Below are 21,803 nucleotides of genomic sequence, written 5' to 3' on the forward strand. Positions count from 1 at the left end.
TGGGTTTTCAGTTGAGGTAGAGAGAGAAGACAGTGGTTATGAAGTCTGGAGTGGGGTGTAGTTACCTCCAGAACTCATCACTGTTAACTCAGCCTGGGCTTCACGAGAGTCAAAGTGGATTCCTCAATAAAATAATAATACAGTTTCCCCCCCAAAATAGACAAGGCATTACGGTGATTGAGCAATAAAATTACCACCTGCTGGAATTCTCCACTGAAGTTATATAAACAAAACAGGGAAGAAAATTTATGTCCTAAAAGCCCCTACATATTCATTCTTTGTCTCTCTCTCTCTTTTTTAAAAGTTGTCTTTTTCTCTTCATTTCTCCCATCTCTGCTTTTACCTCCATTCTCTACCGACATCCATGACACGTGGAATCTCCAAATTCTCGTAGAGTTGCATTTGGTTCAATGTACTTGCTTACTTATTCTGTCACTATTGAAGGAGATGGGGATATTTTATTCTATAGTAAAATTAGACTTACGAGATTTCTCATGCTTGGCAATGGAGTCTGCCATTTGAAGTAGAAGGAAGTAACTTCATTGGAATATTTTGCAGGTTTAATTTCAGTGGGTGACTCACTGAACAGCTTACTGTCATCTGTGTCCTTAATTCTTGCCCCTCTCCATCTCTCCCATGTCTCTCCGACTGGTTTTGATAACATTCATAACTAATCACTTGACACATGCCTAGAATCTTTTTTACCATCCTGCCTTGGTGTAGTTCTGCATTTGCAGTGTTATCTATGTTTTTACAAAGAGATGCACGTATTTCCAGATAGACCAAGCCTTTGGAAATAACTGCAAGGATGAACATTTGGACTGCTATGTCGACTCTCTTGTTATCATTTCAGTTGATAAATGGGGGTGAAGATGTGCTGGTATTTTACAATGATAGAGCATCATTTCCCATCCTTCTCCATATGATGTGTTCAGAGAGGGACCGAGGGGACGAGAGTGGCCCCTTAGCCTACCACATCACCCTTGTGGAGTTGCTGGCAGCATGCACAGAGGGGAAAAATGTCTACACTGAAATCAAGTGCAATTCCCTTCTGCCCCTGGACGACATAGTGAGGGTGGTGACCCATGACGACTGCATCCCTGAGGTAAGCCTGGCAAAAGCTTAGTGGCTATAGAATTGTTAGTAATTTTTAATAAGTGCCGGAAGTCCTCCTACTATTATTTATAATGAGATAATGTATTTAGTGAAGGAATTGTACTTAGCTATACAATTAGGAACATTTAAAAGAGCATAAAAAGTTTACTCTTTTGTTCTACAAGGAACTATGAAAAAGGATAAACCTTTTTAAAGTACAGCCGCTATTAGTTTACTAGAAGCTACCATAGGAATTTCTAGGTATGACATTGTGATCAAACGGAAAAATTGACTTGTAACCTCTAGTATGTTCCTGAGCATAAAACAGATGCTTCATAAATAATTCACAGTCATCAATAGGAGAGGCTAGGATGGTACTGCAGGATCACTATCAGATTCTCTAGGTTTACCTTTGCTTTATGGAGTAGATGCATTCTTGGAAATATGGACACATTTTGCTTTATTCACACATCATCTTTTGCCCTCCGTTCTTGTTTGGCATGACGGCAGGGAAGAAACTCATTAGAAGCTGGTTGTCTGCCAACAAGATTAACGAGGCTTCCAGGAACGTGCATTGCAATAATGTTTTTCTTTTCTACCATTGTGCTGTATTGTTGCAAAGTTTATAAACATGTGATACACTAAATCCAAACATTTTAAATCACAGTAGCTTAAAAAGGCATCCGGTTAGGTTAACTTCCCTACTTCCAAATAGTCCTACACAGTGATGGACTTGAAAGTATATTTTTATGAAAATTTGTGGAATTGTTGATACCTCAAACCAAGGGTACTTCATGACTTGATTGGTTTGAAATAAGATGGCAAAGAAAGGAAGCATAGTGTAGTGATTAAATCCGTGGGTTCTGTCTTCATTTGAGGTCCTGATTCTGGCCATGCAGTTCTCTTGGACATAGCACTCTAACCTCTTATATTCACATACTTCACCCCTCGTCATCCTTCAGATCTTGATTCCAGCATTACTTCTTTAAGGAAGACCCTCCTGGCTTCCCATAGTAGAGTCTATAAGAGCCTATAATTTGAAATTTGATATTTGAATTTTATTAGTTAAAAATATCTGTAGCCTTCACATTCTTTACCAAGATTATAAGCTAAATGAGAGTAACACCTGGGTCTGTTTGTAGTCACCATTATATTGTCTGAACCTGAACCTACATTTAATAAGTATGTTCTGAATGAATGAACGAATGGTTTAAAGAATGAGTCAGAATCTTGGATCCATTACTTTCTAGCTGTGTGACTGATTCCAACAGGGTACTTAACCTTCTAATCTTCAATTTACACAATTTTGAAGCAAAATAATTATAGTATGTACCTGATAGGATTGGTGGAGGATTAAATTAAGATATTACATACAGACTGCTGAAGGCGTTTGGCATGTAGCGAGCACTGAATGCATATTAACTGCTGTCAAGATGATTATGATATGCACCAAATGGCTCTGATGTCTCCGTGACACAGGCACCCTGCCATTGAAGACTTGCTTCAGACCTCAGTCAGGCAGAGATAAGTACTAAGGGCATGAAAGCTGGCCCTGTATTCCTTATGGTTCTAACTCGGATTCTGTGAACCCTCTGAAATTGTTTACATGATTTTTTTATGTGTGTGCATTTTTCTGGGGAAATTTATAGCATTCATCACATTCTTATACAGAGAGAGAGAGAGGAGAGAAAAGAAGAGATGAGAAAAGAGAAGAAGGGGAAAGAAAAGGAAAAACAAAAACGATTGCCCTATGCACTTTAGAAATGGTATATGTTGGTGAGACTCATGCCAGTCTTTTATGAGGAACTTTGCTAAATCTGGAAAGGAACTTTACTACATCTTAAAATAATTCAATTTTTTTTTTTTTTGGTAAGCTGTGAGCCTGCTTCTTCTCAGAAATAGTAATTTAAATGCTTTTGAATGGCAACAAAGTATTATTTAGTCAACATACTGAAGCATTGTATTAGATCTCTTCTGGTTGCCAGTGACAGAAACCCAATTTAAACTAGTTTAAATTTTAAAAGGGAATTTTATTGGCTCTTGTATTTGGGAATTTGAAGAATAGTTGTTCATATGATTCAAGAGGTTCAAACAATGTCAGAATTCCTTCTATCTCTTGTTACCTTTTCCTTTGTGGTTTTGCCTCATTCTCTTCATCTGAGCATAATTTTCCTCCACACACCTGGAGAAGATGGGTCTTGGAGTCCAGGTTGACCTTGTTCCATTTTGACAATGAGAGAGGGGGAAAGAGAGCGAGAGAGAGAACGAGAGAGTATGAATGAATGAATGACAGAGACAGAGAAGGGGAGGGGATGTGGGGAGGTGAGGGGGAGAGGAGGGAAGAGAGGGAAGCAGAGAGGGAAAGAGTACTTTTGACTCCTAGTGTCTGAAATATGTTAGACTTGTTTTACATGAAGTTCACATTCTCACACCAATCACTGGGCCCAGGGGAATGGAATACTAGGTCACGTGTTTACCCTGGGTCAGGGGGTGGAGTGTTTTAGTAAAAGAAAGGAGATGGGAATGCTCTCTGGGTACACCCAAAGTATACTATGATTTACTATAGGAAATAACACAGTTTCACATAACCATTCATAATAGATATTTGAAGATGAAGAATAAGGAAAAAACTCACTCTCTTTTCTATTTGAAACTTGCTCAGGTTAAAATTGCTTATGTGAATTTTGTTAATCACTGTTACGTTGACACTGAAGTGGAAATGAAAGAAATCTACACAAGTAACCACATCTGGAAATTATTTGAGAGCTTCTTGGTGGATATGGCAAGGGTAAGTCACGCGTTGATCATTAAATACTACTTCCTGTTTAGTAAGGTCATTGATACATATTTTGACTAAACAGTATCAAGCATCTGGATGAAAACTTAGAATTAAACTGACTATGTTTAGATGTCATCTGTTACATTCAAAAAGTTGTGACTGAGTTTCATAAGACTGTGAGATTCAATGAGTTAATGTACTCAGAATGCCAGTACAGTGTATATGGCAGCAAGGTGTTCATTTTCACTTTTACAGCTGACCATATTGGCCTGTTAGTAAATGGAATTTTAGTAGCCTTTTTACATCGGTTAGAGATGATATTTGGCAGAGGTCAATTTGTATTCGACCTTGTATCATGAATGCAATTATAAACCAGAGATGGAAGAGATCTCACGAGGTCTTGGATACTGCTTTCGGGCAGGTAGGTACTTGCAGACTATTTAGGACCCAGCACTGCCCACTGTTGCCTATTCCACATTTTCTTTGGGAGTGTGCTCCAGTAATTGAATCGTCTGCTGCTTTCACTCATGTCAGTCAGAATACAGTCTGCTTTTTACTTTGAGTCCATTTTCTCATGTTTGGCTTTTTGGGGGGTTGGGGAGGACACATGGAGCTGGCTGGCATTTTCCAGATACTGTCTAGCATAGGTTTTTGCTCTGTTAATATCGAGTACATGAATGAACGAAGAAAGGAAGGAAGGAATCTTTGATAGATAGCACTTAATTTGAGTTAGTATATCTTAGCCCCTTTTTGCCTGCCGAATGATAATGTCCAGGGTGTATTATTTTAGTTATTTTGTGGGAGGACGATCTTCTCATTTTCCCATTAAAATTATGGGACATAATGTTCAAATATGAGTTTCACTAATAGAAGATAGTGTATAGCTAACTCCTTAGACTTATATGACTTATGGTGGCCTGTCCCAGTCCTTTGGCTTCCTACATTCCTGAGTGCTGGTCGTTTACAGGGGCTTCACTTAGATGTATTGGAGGAGAGGGGTTAGTGAAGTCCACATGGATGGGTGCCGATTGCTATCCGTTAGCTCACTGCCTTCCTACAATTCTTTCTGGAAGGAAGGAAGGCTAAAGGGATATAATAAAACATTAGCTGTAGATCCAGACATCCAAGAGCAATCTTAGATAATAGAATAAATCACATATTCCAGTCCAGGAACTCTTTTATTTAGTCAAGGCTCGCAGGTGGAATGTACTTATTTTGCCTTTGGTATGGGGTAGTATGAGTGAGCTCTGCTGTGTTCACGCATGTGTGAAACAAGGCAATCCTGTTTTATCTCATTTCTGTAGACCTTAAAAGCCACTCGCTACCTTCCTCAGGTAGACCTGCACCTGTGGAGGAGTCATCCTGTTTTACACAGGACTTACATACCACTCATATTTACCCCTGTGACCTTGTGAAAGCCCTTGTAAGTGACTGGCCACAAGTATCTCCAGAGACCTTGGAGCAAAGGATGGTTTATATGCTGATGGCTGAGCTTTAAAACTGCACGTGCAGGAAGACATTAAAGAGATTACAGACTGATTTGCAGAGTTGCACAGTGCTATGGACTAAAGATAAGCTTGAAAAGACCAAGGTCACATTCTAGGCATCATGATCTGCAAAGCTGAAAGGATTTTTATTTTTAAACCAAAGAAGGCTTGATGATAACTGTCATTGATTATGCTACCTTGGAAACAGTCTTTTCCATTGATGTGTTTATTCATAAGGCTAAAGGGTATATATTCTTTTTTTTTTTAAAGTATGCATGTAGGGAGGATTTTTATTTTAGCTATTCAATATTTAAGTAGACATAGTGTTATTAGTATATAAAGGCTTTAAGGGAATTGCAAGTTTTCTTGGTCTATTCAATCATTATGTCTAACCACAACAGCTTAACTATACTGCAGAAGCATTTTTTTCTTTCCGTCTTGTTTCCCTCTGATTTATATTTTAAAGCAGCAACTCTCTTATCCCCTCACCGAGAATGACAAGGACTCACCCTTCCTACTTCAGGGAAGGGGCAGGAAACCTGACTTTTCCATATTTGGGATTTATCTTTCTCCCCGTGAAGACAGATTAAGGAGCCAACACACACTTTCAAATTCAAATACAAAAAAAATATGGTTAAAAAAGTGGAATGTGGCCTTTGAGGTGAATTTTCAGTTCAGTAGAACAGTAGCTCTCAAACTTTAGTGAGCAGCAGAATTATCTGCAGGATTTGTTAGAACACATGTTGCTGGGCCTCACTCCCATAGTTTCTGATTCAGTAGATGTGAGACTTGGCATTTTTAACAAGTTTTCAGGTGATGCTGAAGCTGCTGGTCCAGCGACCACACTTTGAGAATCACTGCAGTAGAGCAAGGTAGTCAGCAATAGGCATTTTAGAGTCATTAGCCAGACCAGAGTTCAAGTGTAGGTTCTGTCTCTTACTAGCTCAGTTATCCTGGGCAAGGTACTTAGCCCTCTGACCCTGAGTTTCCTTATTTGTCAAATACATACAATAATAACACATTCCTGGGCTTCCCTGGTGGCGCAGTGGTTGAGAGTCCGCCTGCCGATGCAGGGGACGCGGGTTCGTGTCCCGGTCCGGGAAGATCCCACATGCCGCGGAGCGACTAGGCCCGTGAGCCATGGCCGCTGAGCCTGCGCGTCCGGAGCCTGTGTTTCGCAGCGGGAGGGGCCGCAGCAGTGAGAGGCCCGCGTACCGCTAAAAAAAAAAAAAGTAAATAACACGTTCCTTATGGCGTTACTGGGAGGCTTCAGTGAGATAATACGTATAGAGCTCTTAGCACATGCTCGGCACTTAGAGAGTTGGTGCCATCACCCATTTTATCCCTGTCATGGTTAACATCGCTGGTATTACAAGGTTATATGTAGCCTTTAAAGCAATTTCAAGTAGCTTCCCCAAGACCCGATAACAATGTTGAGGATAACCTAAAGGAGGCCCATCTTATGCAGGCAAGAGCCAGAAACCATGTTCGTGAAGCTGGACACACACAATAGTGACTTGATGTAGAGATGGACTAAATTCAGATATTACAGCAAAGTTATGAAATCCTGGAGCAACTGATTTACATCATTGAGACATGGTGAAGGTAATCTGGAGGAAAGGTATTTGGTCAATTGGACCTAAAGAATCGTAGGATCTTAGGGTTGAAAGAGACTGGCAGTCCTACCGTTCACAGTTTCTAGCACCTGCCTGTATATTTCCATTTCTAATGATCTCATTACTTTTTTGTGAGACAACTGATTTCATTACTGCGCAACTTGAATTGTTAGAAACCAAAACTGAACCAGATTTCTTTTTTAATTTTTAAATTTTATTTTATTCATTTTCTTATACAGCACGTTCTTATTAGTCATCAGTTTTATACACATCACTGTATACATGTCAGTCCCAATCGCCCAATTCATCACACCACCATCCCCACCCCCCTGCTGCTTTCCACCATTGGTGTCCATACGTTTGTTCTATACATCTGTGTCTCAAATTTCTGCCCTGCAAACCCGGTTCATCTGTACTATTTTTCTAGGTTCCACATATATGCGTTAATATACAATATTTGTTTTGCTCTTTCTGACTTACTTCACTCTGTATAACAGTCTCTAGATCCATCCATGTCTCAACAGATGACCCAATTTCGTTCCTTTTTAGGCTGAGTAATATTCCATTGTATATATGTACCACATCTTCTTTATCCATTCGTCTGTCAATGGGCATTTAGGTTGCTTCCATGACCTGCCTATTGTAAATAGTGCTGCAGTGAACATTGGGGTGCATGTGTCTTTTTGCATTATGGCTTTCTCTGGGTATATGCCCAGTAGTGGGATTGCTGGATCATATGGTAATTCTATTTTTAGTTTTTTAACGAACCTCCATACTGCTCTCTATAGTGGCTGTAACAGTTTACATTCCCACCAACAGTGCAAGAGGGTTCCCTTTTCTCCACACCCACTCCAGCATTTGTTGTTTGTAGATTTTCTGATGATGCCCATTCTATCTGGTGTGAGGTGATACCTCATTGTAGTTTTGATTTGCATTTCTCTAATAATTAGTGATGTTTAGCAGCTTTTCATGTGCCTCTTGGCCATCTGTATGTCTTCTTTACAGAAATGTCTATTTAGGTATGCTGCCCATTTTTGGATTGGGTTGTTTGGTTTTTTTTAATATTGAGCTGCATGAGCTGTTTATATATTTTGGAGATTAATTCTTTGTCAGTTCCTTCATTTGCAAATATTTTCTCCCATTCTAAGGGTTGTCTTTTCGTCTTGTTTATGGTTTCCTTTGCTGTGAAAAAGGTTTTAAGTTTCATTAGGTCCCATTTGTTTATTTTGGTTTTTATTTCCATTACTCTAGGAGGTGGATCAAAAAAGATCTTGCTATGATTTATGGCAAAGAGTGTTCTTCCTATGTATTCCTCTAAGAGTTTTATACTGTCTGGTCTTACATTTAGGTCTCGAATCCATTTTGAGTTTACTTTTGTGTATCGTGTTAGGGAGTGTTCTAATTTCATTCTTTTACATGTAGCTGTCCAATTTTCCCAGCACCACTTATTGAAGAGACTGTCTTTTCTCCATTGTATATCCTTGCCTCCTTTGTCATAGATTAGTTGACCATAGGTGCGTGGGTTTATCTCTGGGCTTTCTATCTTGTTCCATTGATCTATGATTCTGTGTTTGTGCCAGTACCATATTGTCTTGATTACTGTGGCTTTGTAGTATAGTCTGAAGTCAGGAAGTCTGATTCCTCCAGCTCTGTATTTTTCTCTCAAGACTGCTTTGGCTATTAGGGGTCTTTTGTGTCTCCATACAAATTTTAAGATTTTTTGTTCTAGTTCCGTAAAAAATGCCATTGGTAATTTGATAGGGATTGCATTGAATCTGTAGATTGCTTTGGGTAGTATAGTCATTTTCAGAATATTGAGTCTTCCAATCCAAGAACATGGTATATCTCTCCATCTGTTGGTATCATCCTTAATTTCTTTCATCAGTGTCTTATAGTTTTCTGCATACAGGTCTTTTGTCTTCCTAGGTTGGTTTATTCCTAGGTATTTTATTCTTTTTGTTGCAATGGTAATGGGAGTGTTTCTCTTTCAGATTTTTCATCATTAGTGTATAGGAATGCAAGAGATTTCTGTGCATTAATTTTGTATCCTGCAACTTTACCATTGATTAGCTCTAGTATTTTTCTAGTGGCATCTTTAGGATTCTCTATGTATAGTATCATGTCATCTGCAAACAGTGACAGTTTTATTTCCTCTTTTCCAATTTGTGTTCCTTTTATTTCTTCTTCTTCTCTGATTGCCGTGGCTAGGACTTCCAAAACTATGTTGAATAATAGTAGTGAGAGTAGACATCCTTGTCTTTTTCCTGATCTTAGAGGAAATGCTTTCAATTTTTCACCATTGAGAATCACGTTTGCTGTGGGTTTGTCGTATATGGCCTTTATTATGTTGAAGTAGTTTCCCTCTATGCCCACTTTCTGGACAGTTTTTTATCATAAATGGGTGTTGAATTTTGTCAAAAGCTTTTTCTGCATCTATTGAGATGATCATATGGTTTTTATTCTTCAGTTTGTTAATATGGTGTATCACATTGATTGATTTGTGTATATTGAAGGATCCTTGCATCCCTGGGATAAATCCCACTTGATCATGGTGTATGATCTTTTTAGTGTTGTTGGATTCTGTTTACTAGTATTTTGTTGAGGAATTTTTCATCTATATTGATCAGTGATATTGGTCTGTAATTTTCTGTTTTTGTAGTATCTTTGTCTGGTTTTGATATCAGGGTGATAGTGGCCTCATAGAATGAGTTTGGGAGTGTTCCTTCCTCTGCAATTTTTTGGAAGAGTTTGAGAAGAATGGGTGTTAGCTCTTCTCTAAATGTTTGATAGAATTCACCTGTGAAGCCATCTGGTCCTGGGCTTTTGTTTGTTGAACGATTTTTAATCACATTTTCAATTTCATTACTTGCGATTGGTCTGTTCATATTTTCTATTTCTTCTTGTCAGTCTTGGAAGGTTATACCTTTCTAAGAATTTGTCCATTTCTTCCAGGTTGTCCATTTTATTGGCATAGAGTTGCTTGTAGTAGTCTCTTCGGATGCTTTGTATTTCTGCGTTGTCTTTTATAACTTCACCTTTTTCATTTCTAATTTTATTCATTTGAGTCCTCTCCCTCTTTTTCTTGATGAGTCTGGCTAATGGTTTATCAATTTTGCTTATCTTCTCAAAGAACCAGCTTTTAGTTTTATTGGTCTTTGCTCTTGTTTTCTTTGTTTCCATTTCATTTATTTCTGATCTGATCTTTATGATTTCTTTCCTTCTGCTAACTTTGGGTTTTGTTTGTTCTTCTTTCTCTAGTTCCTTTAGGTGTAAGTTTAGATTGTTTATTTGAGGTTTTTCTTGTTTCTTGAGGTAGGCTTGTATAGCTATAAACATCCCTCTTAGAACTGCTTTTGCTGCATCCCATAGGTTTTGGATCATCGTGTTTTCATTGTCATTTGTCTCTAGGTATTTTTTGATTTCTTCTTTGATTTCTTCAGTGATCTCTTGGTTATTTAGTAACGTATTGTTTAGCCTCCATGTGTTTGTGTTTTTTATGTTTTTTCCTTGTAGTTGTTTTCTAATCTCATAGTGTTGTAATCAGAAAAGATGCTTGATATGATTTACATTTTCTTAAATTTACTGAGGCTTGATTTGTGACCCAAGATGTGATCTATCCTGGAGAATGTTCTGTGCGCTTTTGGGAAGAAAGTGTAATCTGCTGTTTTAGATGGGATGTCCTATAAATATCAGTTAAGTCTATCTGGTCTATTGTCTCATTTAAAGCTTCTGTTTCCTTATTTATTTTCATTTTGGATGATCTGTCCATTGGTGTAAGTGAGATGTTAAAGTCCCCCACTACTATTGTGCTACTGTCGATTTCCTCTTTTATAGCTGTTAGCAGTTGCCTTATGTATTGAGGTTCTCCTATGTTGGGTGCATATATAATTTTTATATCTTTTTCTTGGATTGATCCCTTGATCATTATGTGTCCTTCCTTGTCTCTTGTAACATTCTTTATTTTAAAGTCTATTTTATCTGATATGAGTATTCCTACTCCAGCTTTCTTTTGATTTCCATTTGCATGGAATATCTTTTTCCATCCCCTCACTTTCAGTCTGTATGTGTCCCTAGGTCTGAAGTGGGTCTCTTGTAGACAGCATATAGATGGGTCTTGTTTTTATATCCCTTCAGCAAGCCTGTGCCTTTTGGCTGGAGCATTTAATCCATTCACGTTTAAGGTAATTATCGATATGTATGTTCCTATGACCATTTACTTAATTGTTTTGGGTTTGTTTTTGTAGGTCCTTTTCTTCTCTTGTGTTTCCCACTTAGAGAAGTTCCTGTAGCATTTGTTTTAGAGGTGGTTTGGTGGTGCTGAATTCTCTTAGCCTTTAGTTATCTGTAAAGCTTTTGATTTCTGAATGAGATCCTTGCCGGGTAGAGTAATCTTGGTTGTAGTTTCTTCCCTTTCATCACTTTAAGTATATCATGCCACCGCCTTCTGGCTGTAGAGTTTCCGCTGAGAAATCAGTTGTTAACCTTATGGGAATTCCCTTGTATGTTATTTGTTGTTTTTCCCTTGCTGCTTTCAATAATTTTTCTTTGTCTTTAATATTTGCCAATTTGATTACTATGTGTCTTGGCATATTTCTCCTTGGGTTTATCCTGTGTGGGACTTGCTGCGTTTCCTGGACTTGTGTTGCTCTTTCCTTTCCCATGTTAGGGATGTTTTCGACTGTAATCTCTTCAAATATTTTCTCTGGTCCTTTCTCCTTCTGGGACCCCTATAATGCAAATGTTGTTGCGTTTACTGTTGCCCCAGAGGTCTCTTAGGCTTTCTTCATTTCTTTTCATTCTTTTTCTTTATTCTGTTCCGCAGCAGTGAATTCCACCATTCTGTCTTCCAGGTCACTTATCTGTTCTTCTGCCTCAGTTATTCTGCTATTGATTCCTTCTAGTGTAGTTTCATTTCAGTTATTGTGTTGTTCATCTCTGTTTGTTTGTTCTTTAATTCTTCTAGGTCTTTGTTAAACATTTGTTGCATCTTCTCTATCCTTGCCTCCATTCTTTTTCCGAGATCCTGGATCATCTTTACTATCATTATTGTGAATTCTTTTTCTGGAATGTTGCCTATCTCCACTTCATTTAGTTGTTTTTCTGGGGTTTTATCTTGTTCCTTCATCTGGTACATAGCCCTCTGCCTTTTCATCTTGTCTATCTTTCTGTGAATTTGGTTTCTCTCCACAGGCTGCAGGATTGTAGTTCTTCTTGCTTCTGCTGTCTGCCCTCTGGTGCATGAGGCTATCTAAAAGGCTTGTACATGTTTCCTAATGGGAGGGACCTGTGGTGGGTAGTGCTGGCTGTTTCTCTGGTGGGCAGATCTCAGTAAAACTTTAATCTGCTTGTCTGCTGATGGGTTGGGCTGAGTTCCCTCCCTGTTGGTTGTTTGGTCTGAGGCCACCCAACACTGGAACCTACCCGGGCTCTCTGATGGGGCTAATGGTGGGCTCTTGGAGGGCTCACGCCAAGGAGTACTTCCCAGAACTTCTGCTGCCAGTGTCCTTGTACTCACTGTGAGACACAGCCACCCCTGGCCTCTGCAGGAGGCCCTCCAACACTAGCAGGTAGGTACGGTTCAGTCTCCCCTGGGGTCACTGCTCCTTCTCCTGGGTCCCGATGCGAACACTACTTTGTGTGTCCCCTCCAATAGTGGAGTCTGTGTTTCCCCCAGTCCTGTTGAAGTGCTGCAGTCAAATCCCACTAGCCCTCAAAGTCTGATTCTCTAGGAATTCCTCCTCCCGTTGCCAGACTCCCAGGTTGGGGAGCCTGTTGTGGGGCTCAGAACCTTCACTCCAATGGGTGGACTTATGTGGTATAAGTGCTCTCCAGTCTGTGAGTCACCCACCCAGCAGTTACGGGATTTGATTTTATGTGATTGCACCCCTCCTCCCATCTCACTGTGGCTTCTCCTTTGTCTTTGGATGTGGGGTATCTTTTTTGGTGATTTCCAGTGTCTTTCTGTTGATGATTGTCCAGCAGCTAGTTGTGATTCTTGTGTTCTCACAAGAGGGAGTGAGAGCACATCCTTCTACTCCACCGTCTTGGTTCAGGGCCCCAGATTTTTATCTATTATAATTTTTACTTATTCTTTCCTTCTCTAGCAGCATAGAATGATTCCATTCAGGAAGAATGTGGGTGTTTACTATTCTCCTCGCTGATGATGTAGTTTGAAATGGCAAAATTATTCAACTTAAAGGAACTTAAGATCATCTAGGCTGACCTCCTAATTTTGCTGCTGAGTTCCAGAGAGATTAATTTCCTAGCATGGAGTGACTTGCCTGGCTAGTAACAGAGCTGGGAGATCTGTGGCAGCCTATTTCAGGGGTCTTTCCACAATAGCTTCTCAAATGTGTCATGACAGTCCTCATGTCTCCCATTATTTTCTCCATGACTTTCAGTGGTTCCTCTTTTGTTAAGGCTTCTGGGCTCCTTGTTTTCAGTACAGTTTTGAGTTCTTTCTAATTTGTCAGTATTTTAAACATATGGCATTCGCGATGGAACCCAGTGCTTCAGGCAGGGTCCAGCCAGCACGAAGCAGATGATTATTTTAGTAGAAATTTGGAAAGCAATCCTATTTAGAAGGCAAATGAACTATTAATATGTAGTGGCCCTCGTACCACCTTCCGCCTTTCTCCTCATGTTTCTCAGGAGTCAGCACCACCAAGTTCTTTTTGTTTGCTCTTGGTAAAGCTCTCTAAATAGTCCCCTTAATTAGTATCTTTTAGTTTCCTGTTTGTACCCCCTTGTCTGTTATCTTGGTAAGACCCATATAAGAAAAGCTTTCTGAAAGACTGCCTTTAATGAACTAAATTTGTTTATTTTTAATTTTTATTAATTTTATTTATTTTTATTTGTTTATTTGCACTGGATTGTTTCACGTCCTTACTCTATTCTGATTTTCTGACAGAGACTGCATCCATGTCCTGTAAATATACCAGGTTTAGATAGGCAGCAAAGCTGTTAGATACATGAAAATTTGCCCTACTGTCCTTTAGAGCATTTAACGGCAGCCCACTTTGATCTCCGTGCCAGTGCAGCTAAAATTGGTGTTTGTAGGGCAGAAATGCTTTCCTTTGCCTTCATAACTGATTGTTGTTGCAAAGTCAGGGGATTTGAGTCATCATTAGAAAGCATTTGGGGGGGGGCAGTGTTCAGTGTCAGACTCCCTTTTCTTTTGAAGATGTTCTCAATTTTGCTATCAATTTCAAGATTCTGTAATGGCCAGCAATACCCTAAATGATGTACTGGCAGATGAAATTAGACCGAGGGATAACTTAGAGACACACCTAACACATTGTCATGTCATTGCCCCATCAGTCATTGCTAAACAAGACAAATCAGAGTATTTCATTTCCAAAGAGATCACTTGAGCATTCTCTCCCTTTGTTTAGCTTACCAAATAGGTAGGAAATGGGAGTAAAGATAAATTTATATGTACTCTGAAACACACTTTCTAGGTTCTCTAATTTGATAGGATTGTGTAGGTTTTCTTTCCTTGATGAGTTGATTCCATTATTTTCTTCACTTTCTGAAGTTGAACGAGCCATCGAAAAGTCTCATTCTAAAGCCTTCTTTGAATATGCCCTTATTAGCTAACATTGCAGCCAAGTGAAGAGTGTAAATATTCTGTAAATATTATTTTGTGTGTAGCACCTTTCCCTCAGTTGTAATTCTGTTTTTCTCCTCAGTTTTCATGCTGAATTATACTGATGGTGCCCAGGTGGGATGAGCACTTGTTTGGCTCTTCTCGACTGATGATTGGTTGGCCCCTGTCCTGCCCTTCAAGTCAATTTCAGGTTTATCATAGTTGATTGATTTCTTCTTGAAACCTGTCCTCACTTGGCCCCCAGGATATCAGCCCTGCTCCCACCTCACTGGCCACTCCCTTTCAATCTCCTTTGCTGTTTCCTCCAAATCTTCCCAGCTTCTAAATATTGAAATGTGCCAGGCTTAAACCTTAGACTTGCTCCCTTCTCTGTCTACAGTCACTTGCTTGCTGATCTCATCCACTCTCCTAACTTTAATCCCACGCTGGTTGAAGCTTGGGTCCTTCCCCTGATAGTCTCACATATCTCGCTGCCCATGAGACATCTCCAGTTGGCTATCGAACCTCAGACTCTTCATTCACTTTCATGGCCCACTAAAATTAATTCCTTCTCAAGTCATTTGTATCTCAGTAAACGGCAATTCCATCATTCAGTCTAGGCATTCGGGCATAAAAATCTTGGTGTCATCTGTAACTCTTATTTTCTTGCTCTTCAGTTTAATCCTTTAGCAAATTCTGCAAGCATTAACCTTAAAATATTCAAAATCTGACTACCTCTGAATACTTTGATCAGTGCCACCCTGCAACAAGGTACCATTAACTCTCATCTGGATAACTTCAGTAGCTTCATAACCTGTCTTCCCTGCTTCTACTCTTGCCCCCTCCCTTCATCATCTGTTCTCTATACAGCAGCTATAGTGATTAAAAAAGAGGAAGAACTTTGATTCAGGTCACTCCTCTGCTCAGATTCCTCACAGAGTAAAACCACTACATGATTGGGCTTTCCCCTGTCCAACAAACACCCCCATCCCCGCCCTTACTTCCCAGTGTGCTCTTGTTCTCCCCCTACCTAGCTCTCTGCTTCATCTGGTGGCCTCTTGCTGCTCCTCAGATATGGCAAACACACTCTCATCTCAGCATCTTTGCATCTGCCTGGGATGCTCTCATCCCCCAGGTACCCTCCATTCTCGTGACTTCTTTCAGGCCCTTGCCTAAAGTCTTCAGAGAGGCCTTGGCTGACTACCTGGTGTAAAGTAACAATGTCTTCCTTCCGTCCCTCTTTCATTTGCTTCATTTTATCCCCACCTGATGTGTTTATATGTATTTGTGCTTGTTTCTGCTGAAACAAAAGAAAGGCAGAGATTTTGTCTGTTTGGTTCACTGCTGCATAGCTGACCTAGAACAGCGTCTCAAACATAGTAGATACTCAGTATTTGTGTTATTATTTATGTATTTATTTAGGCTGCACCATGTGGCCCGCGGGATCCCAGTTTCCCAACCAGGGACTGAACCCGGGCCATGGCAGTGAAAGCCCTGAGTCCCAACCGGGGAATTCCCAGTATTTGTGGAATAAATAAATAAATATCATCTGAAGCTAAAAATATTTAAAAAGTGAATTTGAAAACAAATTGTGTGGTTTTAGCATAGAATTAAGTGGGCCTGTCAATGGAATGGAATAAATAGCCAGAAAAAGATTTTTCCTTATGTAAGATATTAAGATATAATAAAGAAATTATCACCTATTAGTAGGGAAATGATGGGTTATTTCCGGTGATCAGCAAACGTTTTCTGTGCAGATCTTGATAGTTTTTCAGGCTACTATCACAGCTCTTATAACAATTACTAAAGGAAAAGGAGTCATAGACAATATATAAATAAATAGATATGGCTAGATTTGACCCATGATAGTTTGCCTACCCCTGGATTATTAAATTAAAAATAATAAACTCCATTAGGGTTGTGACTTTTATATGTTTTGTTGTTCACTGATGGATCCCAGGTACACAGAATGTCCTTGGCATGGAATATGGGCATTCAATAAAAATTGTTGATTTGAACTAAATCAAAATGACATTTGAAGACCCTGGCTATTTGGGGTGAAATGAACTCAGTTCATGTCCTCACATCATACATTAGCGTAAATTGCAATAGATTTTAGAGATAAATGTGAAATGATAAAAATGGTTGGAAGTGTAGGTGGATATTTGTCTGTCTTTGGATGAGAGAGTTATTTTTAAGCATAAGAGCAATAGATGAAATTAGCTAAGGAAAAAACATTTCACTATTTGAAAATTTAAAACTTAAGTATATAAAAACATCATAAAAATAAAAGAACATCAAAATAGAAAAAGTTACTCTACATTAAAAAAAGGCTAATAACCTTTATACAAAGAACATATAAATAGATAGATAGATAAGAAAAGCACTATAACAATCTAATGATAAAATGAGCCAAATTCAGGCATTCATGGTTTATAGAGGAGGACATACAAGTAAATCCCTGAGAAAATAGTCAACTGTTAATAATTTTAAGAAAATAAAAAGGAAAATAAGATCTAATTTCTAACTGTCAAAGTTTAAGACTAAAAAGATAAAAGTAAAACGGTAATATTAAATGTCGGTTCACATACCTTGCTGATGAGAGTAAATTTATGCTCTTTTTGAAAAGCATTTTGGTAGTACATTAAAAAAAGCCTTCATACCTTTTTAATGTGTCAAGTAATTTACCTTCCAAGAATCTGTCCTTAGGAAATAATTAGAAATGATATCAAGGATTTATGGGCAAGGAAGTTCAGCACACTTTTATAATAAAATACAGTAGGAAATAGTTTACATATTTAATAATAGAGAAATGGTTCAACAAATTATGATATATCTAAAAGATTTAAGTTATAGTATCACTGATTATTTTTTGAAGTTTTTTTTTTTTTTTTTTTGCGCTGTACGCGGGCCCCTCACTGCTGTGGCCTCTCCCGTCGCGGAGCACAGGCTCTGGACGCGCAGGCTCAGCGGCCATGGCTCACGGGCCCAGCCGCTCCGCGGCATGTGGGATCTTCCCAGACTGGGGCACAAACCCGCGTCCCCTGCATCGGCAGGCGGACTCTCAACCACTGTGCCACCAGGGAAACCCTGAAGATTTTTAATGATATGAGAAGTGCTAATGATTGAGTGATGAGTATTAAAAGGGGAATAAAAAAACCGCTTATCCAGAATTATTTCTATTATGTAAAATATATAGGAGCAAAAAGATTAGAAGAAAAGATTCCAAGATGTTAACCATGGTTTTGTTTGGATTTTGAGATTATGGATAATTTTTGTTTTCCATTTTGTATTTTTCTATTTTTTACAGGGTTCCTACAGTTAATATTTTTCTTAACATCAATATATATTACCTTTTAAAAAATGAATTTAAAATTCTAAGAAAGTGTAGGCACAGATGACTCACATAAAAAGGAGATATTAAAAGCGAATGTTTGGAAAAGTTTTGGCCTCATAAATAAAGGAATGCAAATTAAAATAAATATGAGATATCACCTCAGATATTTATAAGAACATTTTTACTGCCTATGAGGAATAAAAAAATGATTTTTAAGATTTGTATTCCGTGGTCTGTATGATCAAAAGTATATTACTGGCGAGAGCTGCCCTATCCAGTAGGGTAGCAACTTGCCACATTTAAATTTAATTAGATAAAATAAAATTAAAAAAACCATTTCAAGTGCTGAATAAGCACATGTCTAGTGATTACTATCTTGGACAACCCAGATATAGAAGATTTCCATCATTGCCGAAAGTCCTCTTGGACAGGGCTGCTCCAGTGTATGTATGATAACTTATTTAACCCAATCTGTCATCTTTGGAAGAGTAACAGTCACTTTTAGAGCAGGAGAGAGAAGGGACATCATATATACAAGGGGAGAAATCTCAGAAATAATTATATCTAGAAATTACGCTTAATGTTTATTTGTTCAACCAATAATTTTAAATACGTACTATGTGCTAAGGTACTGCATGTGCAGTGGGGACCAAGACAGAGCAGCTCCTGGTGTCTAGGGACTTACATTCTAATGGTGGAGACAGATTTTTACTTGCTCTTCCCCCAGAAACCTCCATGGCTATTTCTTCACTTCCTTTGGTTCTTTGTTAAAATGTTACCTTATACAGAGAAGTTCTCCAAGCAATTTAGATAAAATAGTAATCCTTCTCTGTACCTACTCCTCCTGCTGTATTGCCTGCACTACTTGCTTTTTATTTTTCTGAAAGTCTATTTATTTGCTCTATTTTTACCACTTATATGTTTGTTAATTTGTATATTGTGTGTCTCTTTTGATTAGAATCAGAGTTTCAGTAGAGTAGGGACTTTGTTTTGTTTGGTTCACTGTTCTAACTCCTAGTCTAATAGTTTTAATTTAACAATTTATGTCCCTAAGTGATAGTCCATGAAATTTTATAGGTGCGTAGTAAAATTCATCTGGAAGCAGAAAAGGACAGATATTTCAAAAGGTGATTTTTTTTTCTTGGAAAGGACAATGAAGGTAGACTTGTTTTTCCAGTGTAAAACACATTTCAAATTGAAAATCATTTCATTCTTATAGAATTGAATTAAAATACTTAAAAAATAATGATACGTGGAGCATACCAGAGATATGAGGAGAGATTTAAACAGTGATTAGTGATACACTATAAGATAAAATTCAAGTAACCTGAGAGTGAGGCAAGAAATTACTATTAAATCAATGTTTGGAGGACAATTGGATATCAGTATGGAAAAAAACTAATCAGAATGCATGAATCGGGTCACCTACAGCAGCAAATTCAGATAGCTTTAAAAGTTAAGTAGGAGTCAACATGTGGATGGAGATGGGAGAAGGACTCCCAAAAAAACTTAGAACAAAAATGTACAGAATATTCTTTTCTTTCATGGAAGGGATTTTTCCTTCTTTATATTAAACAAATGGAAATGACCCAAATAGAAAAAAACAGTGCCTGAATGCTAAAAATTATTTTACACCATGAAATGTAATGAAAGGAATATTCTAAAGAGTCAGAATGTGAAAATACATGTGAAATGACTGCTGAAAAGTTTATTATGTAAAATACGTTTACTGATATGTAATATACAGTCATTATCCATGTTTCATTTTAAAGTGGCTTAGAGGGTTTGAATCATCTCTACGTGACAAAATATAGACATGAAATTATTATGTGAAAAATGCCCTGCCTTGTTAGCAATGTCAGAAATGCCAGATAAAATAACTTTTAGGTATCATTAAACTGGCAAAAGTCATTATAATTTACAGAGATAACAGTTCTAGCAGCAAACAGATGGCACACTCCAAGAGGTGTGGGAAGGGTTAAAGGAACCAGGAGTGACAGGGAAGCATCCAGGAATTGGTAACAATGCAAAGCTATTGCCACCCCAGGCCTGAAGGGGCAAGGGTGGCACCAGTGTTACCAGAGCCCAGAGAGAACTTGGAGACATTGCAGAAGGGCTCCAGCAGAAGCTATACCCAGAGACACAGACACTGCTGAAGCCTCAACGAGGAGAATGGAGATTGGGATGCAGGTAGAGGCAGAGGCAGAGTAGGTACCTGACTTCTTTCTCTTCCACTCTGTGATCTTCTGCCAGTGCGTCGCATCAGCTGAACCTAACCAGAGCCCGAAAGCTAGAGCTAGTTGATGGTAATGAAGGAACATCCTGTGTATGCACAGATAGGTTGTTGATATCATTGTAAATTTATTGTTTTAGAGGATGAGCCCAGCAAGTAGTACAGAACTGTCTATATAACCTCATCTGGTGATTCCTCTTTTGGTGAAATATACCCCCAAAATCTGAAAGTAAAAATAATAATTTTGCATAATCCTGTATAATAGCAATAATTGGGGGGCGGGGGGGGAATCACATAAGACTCGCAGGAAAGAAATAGCTAAGAAAATAAGAAAATGATTTGTATTTTTTATCTACGTATACCTAACTAAACTCATTCCAAAAGTGGATTAAAGCATGATGGTGCATTAGAGTAATGGAATAAATATAGCGTTTTGAAATAAGTGTTTAAATAATGATGGTACATGGGAATGTTTGATAGGAAATAATGGTATGTGAATAATATCTGCAAACAGAAACTTTAAAAATATATGTATTACACATAAAAATTAATTTAATATGATGTAATTTTATTTGAGCCATTTCTAATCTTTATTGGGAAGAAACAGTAAAAATAAATAAAAGACAAGATAAAGAAATATTGCTAATAATTAGGTTCCTTATTTCCTGAAAAATTTTTAAGGGCTTTAATTAAAAAAGTGGCTTCCTTATCTCTTACCTGTCCATAATATTGCAGTGTAAGATACAGGCTCTAAAGGTGAAAAAGTTGTCATTCATCTGAGGCATAAAAAGTATCTTGAACATTATTTGAATTTCTTGTTCAAATGAATTGAGGAATAGGTTCCACACAGTTGTGTAAACCCAGAATTTCCACGACCAGGATTTTGAGGAAAGCCTTCATCTAGAAGTATTATAGACAACTTTTATTAATTAATCCAATGACTAAAGCAAATCTGTGGGGTTCTTTAGCAAATGATCAGTTGTAGGTAATGTAGTGTGATTCTATAGTAGCTCCAGAAAGCCCCGTTCAATTGTGTGAAATGTCACTGGATGAGGAAGAAGCTTCTCTGGGCTGGTTATGGTAGAATTGTTCAGCTACTTACTCAACTTTAATATATTTTTATCCTATGTATCAGAAAAATTCACCATAAAAACCAGTGCTGTAAGATACTAAATGAAATAAATCCTACTTAATACCCATCATGGGAAAATCAATTTTGTATTAGATCTGGGACCACATTAAATTTTAACCTGAGGTTTGATATTCTACAAATAGAGTCTAACCCTTAGTTAAACTAAGATAAAATGAGTCCTTTCTTATTCTCTCTTATTCTTTCATTAAAAAAAAATTAATTGGTTCATTCTTTTCACAAACATTTATTGAACTTTTGTATTTACTACGCATTATGTTATGTGCTGAAACAATAACTAAAAGATGACATAACTTGACATAATTTATTTTCTTTAATTGCATCATTTTCTACAGTAACTATGGGATTAGACACACTAAAAACCTTTTAGTTCTGATGACACCCCTGTCAGGTAGGTGTCATTTAATAGATGGGGAAAAAGTGAGCTGCCCCCGACGGGAAGCGACTTAGAAGCAAAACAGACCCTGTGCTCTTCTCTCTCCATTCAGCAAACACTGTTATTTTCCAGACTGAAACAT

At 38.1% G+C, this 21,803-nt stretch overlaps 1 protein-coding gene across 3 annotated transcripts in view; it reads left to right on the plus strand.

Moving 5' to 3' along the window:
• ITPR2 (inositol 1,4,5-trisphosphate receptor type 2) overlaps window positions 1-21,803 on the plus strand; it is a 527,210-nt gene that overhangs the window by 254,907 nt on the left and 250,500 nt on the right. For all 3 annotated transcript variants that reach the window (XM_030830533.3, XM_030830536.3, XM_060305847.2), the window contains 2 exons: window positions 854-1,105; window positions 3,758-3,883. In XM_030830533.3, coding sequence (XP_030686393.1) covers window positions 854-1,105; window positions 3,758-3,883 — 378 coding nt within the window. The remainder of the gene's footprint in view (window positions 1-853; window positions 1,106-3,757; window positions 3,884-21,803) is intronic.

Source organism: Globicephala melas, chromosome 10 (genome assembly GCF_963455315.2).
Source record: "Globicephala melas chromosome 10, mGloMel1.2, whole genome shotgun sequence".
NCBI lineage: Eukaryota > Metazoa > Chordata > Mammalia > Artiodactyla > Delphinidae > Globicephala > Globicephala melas.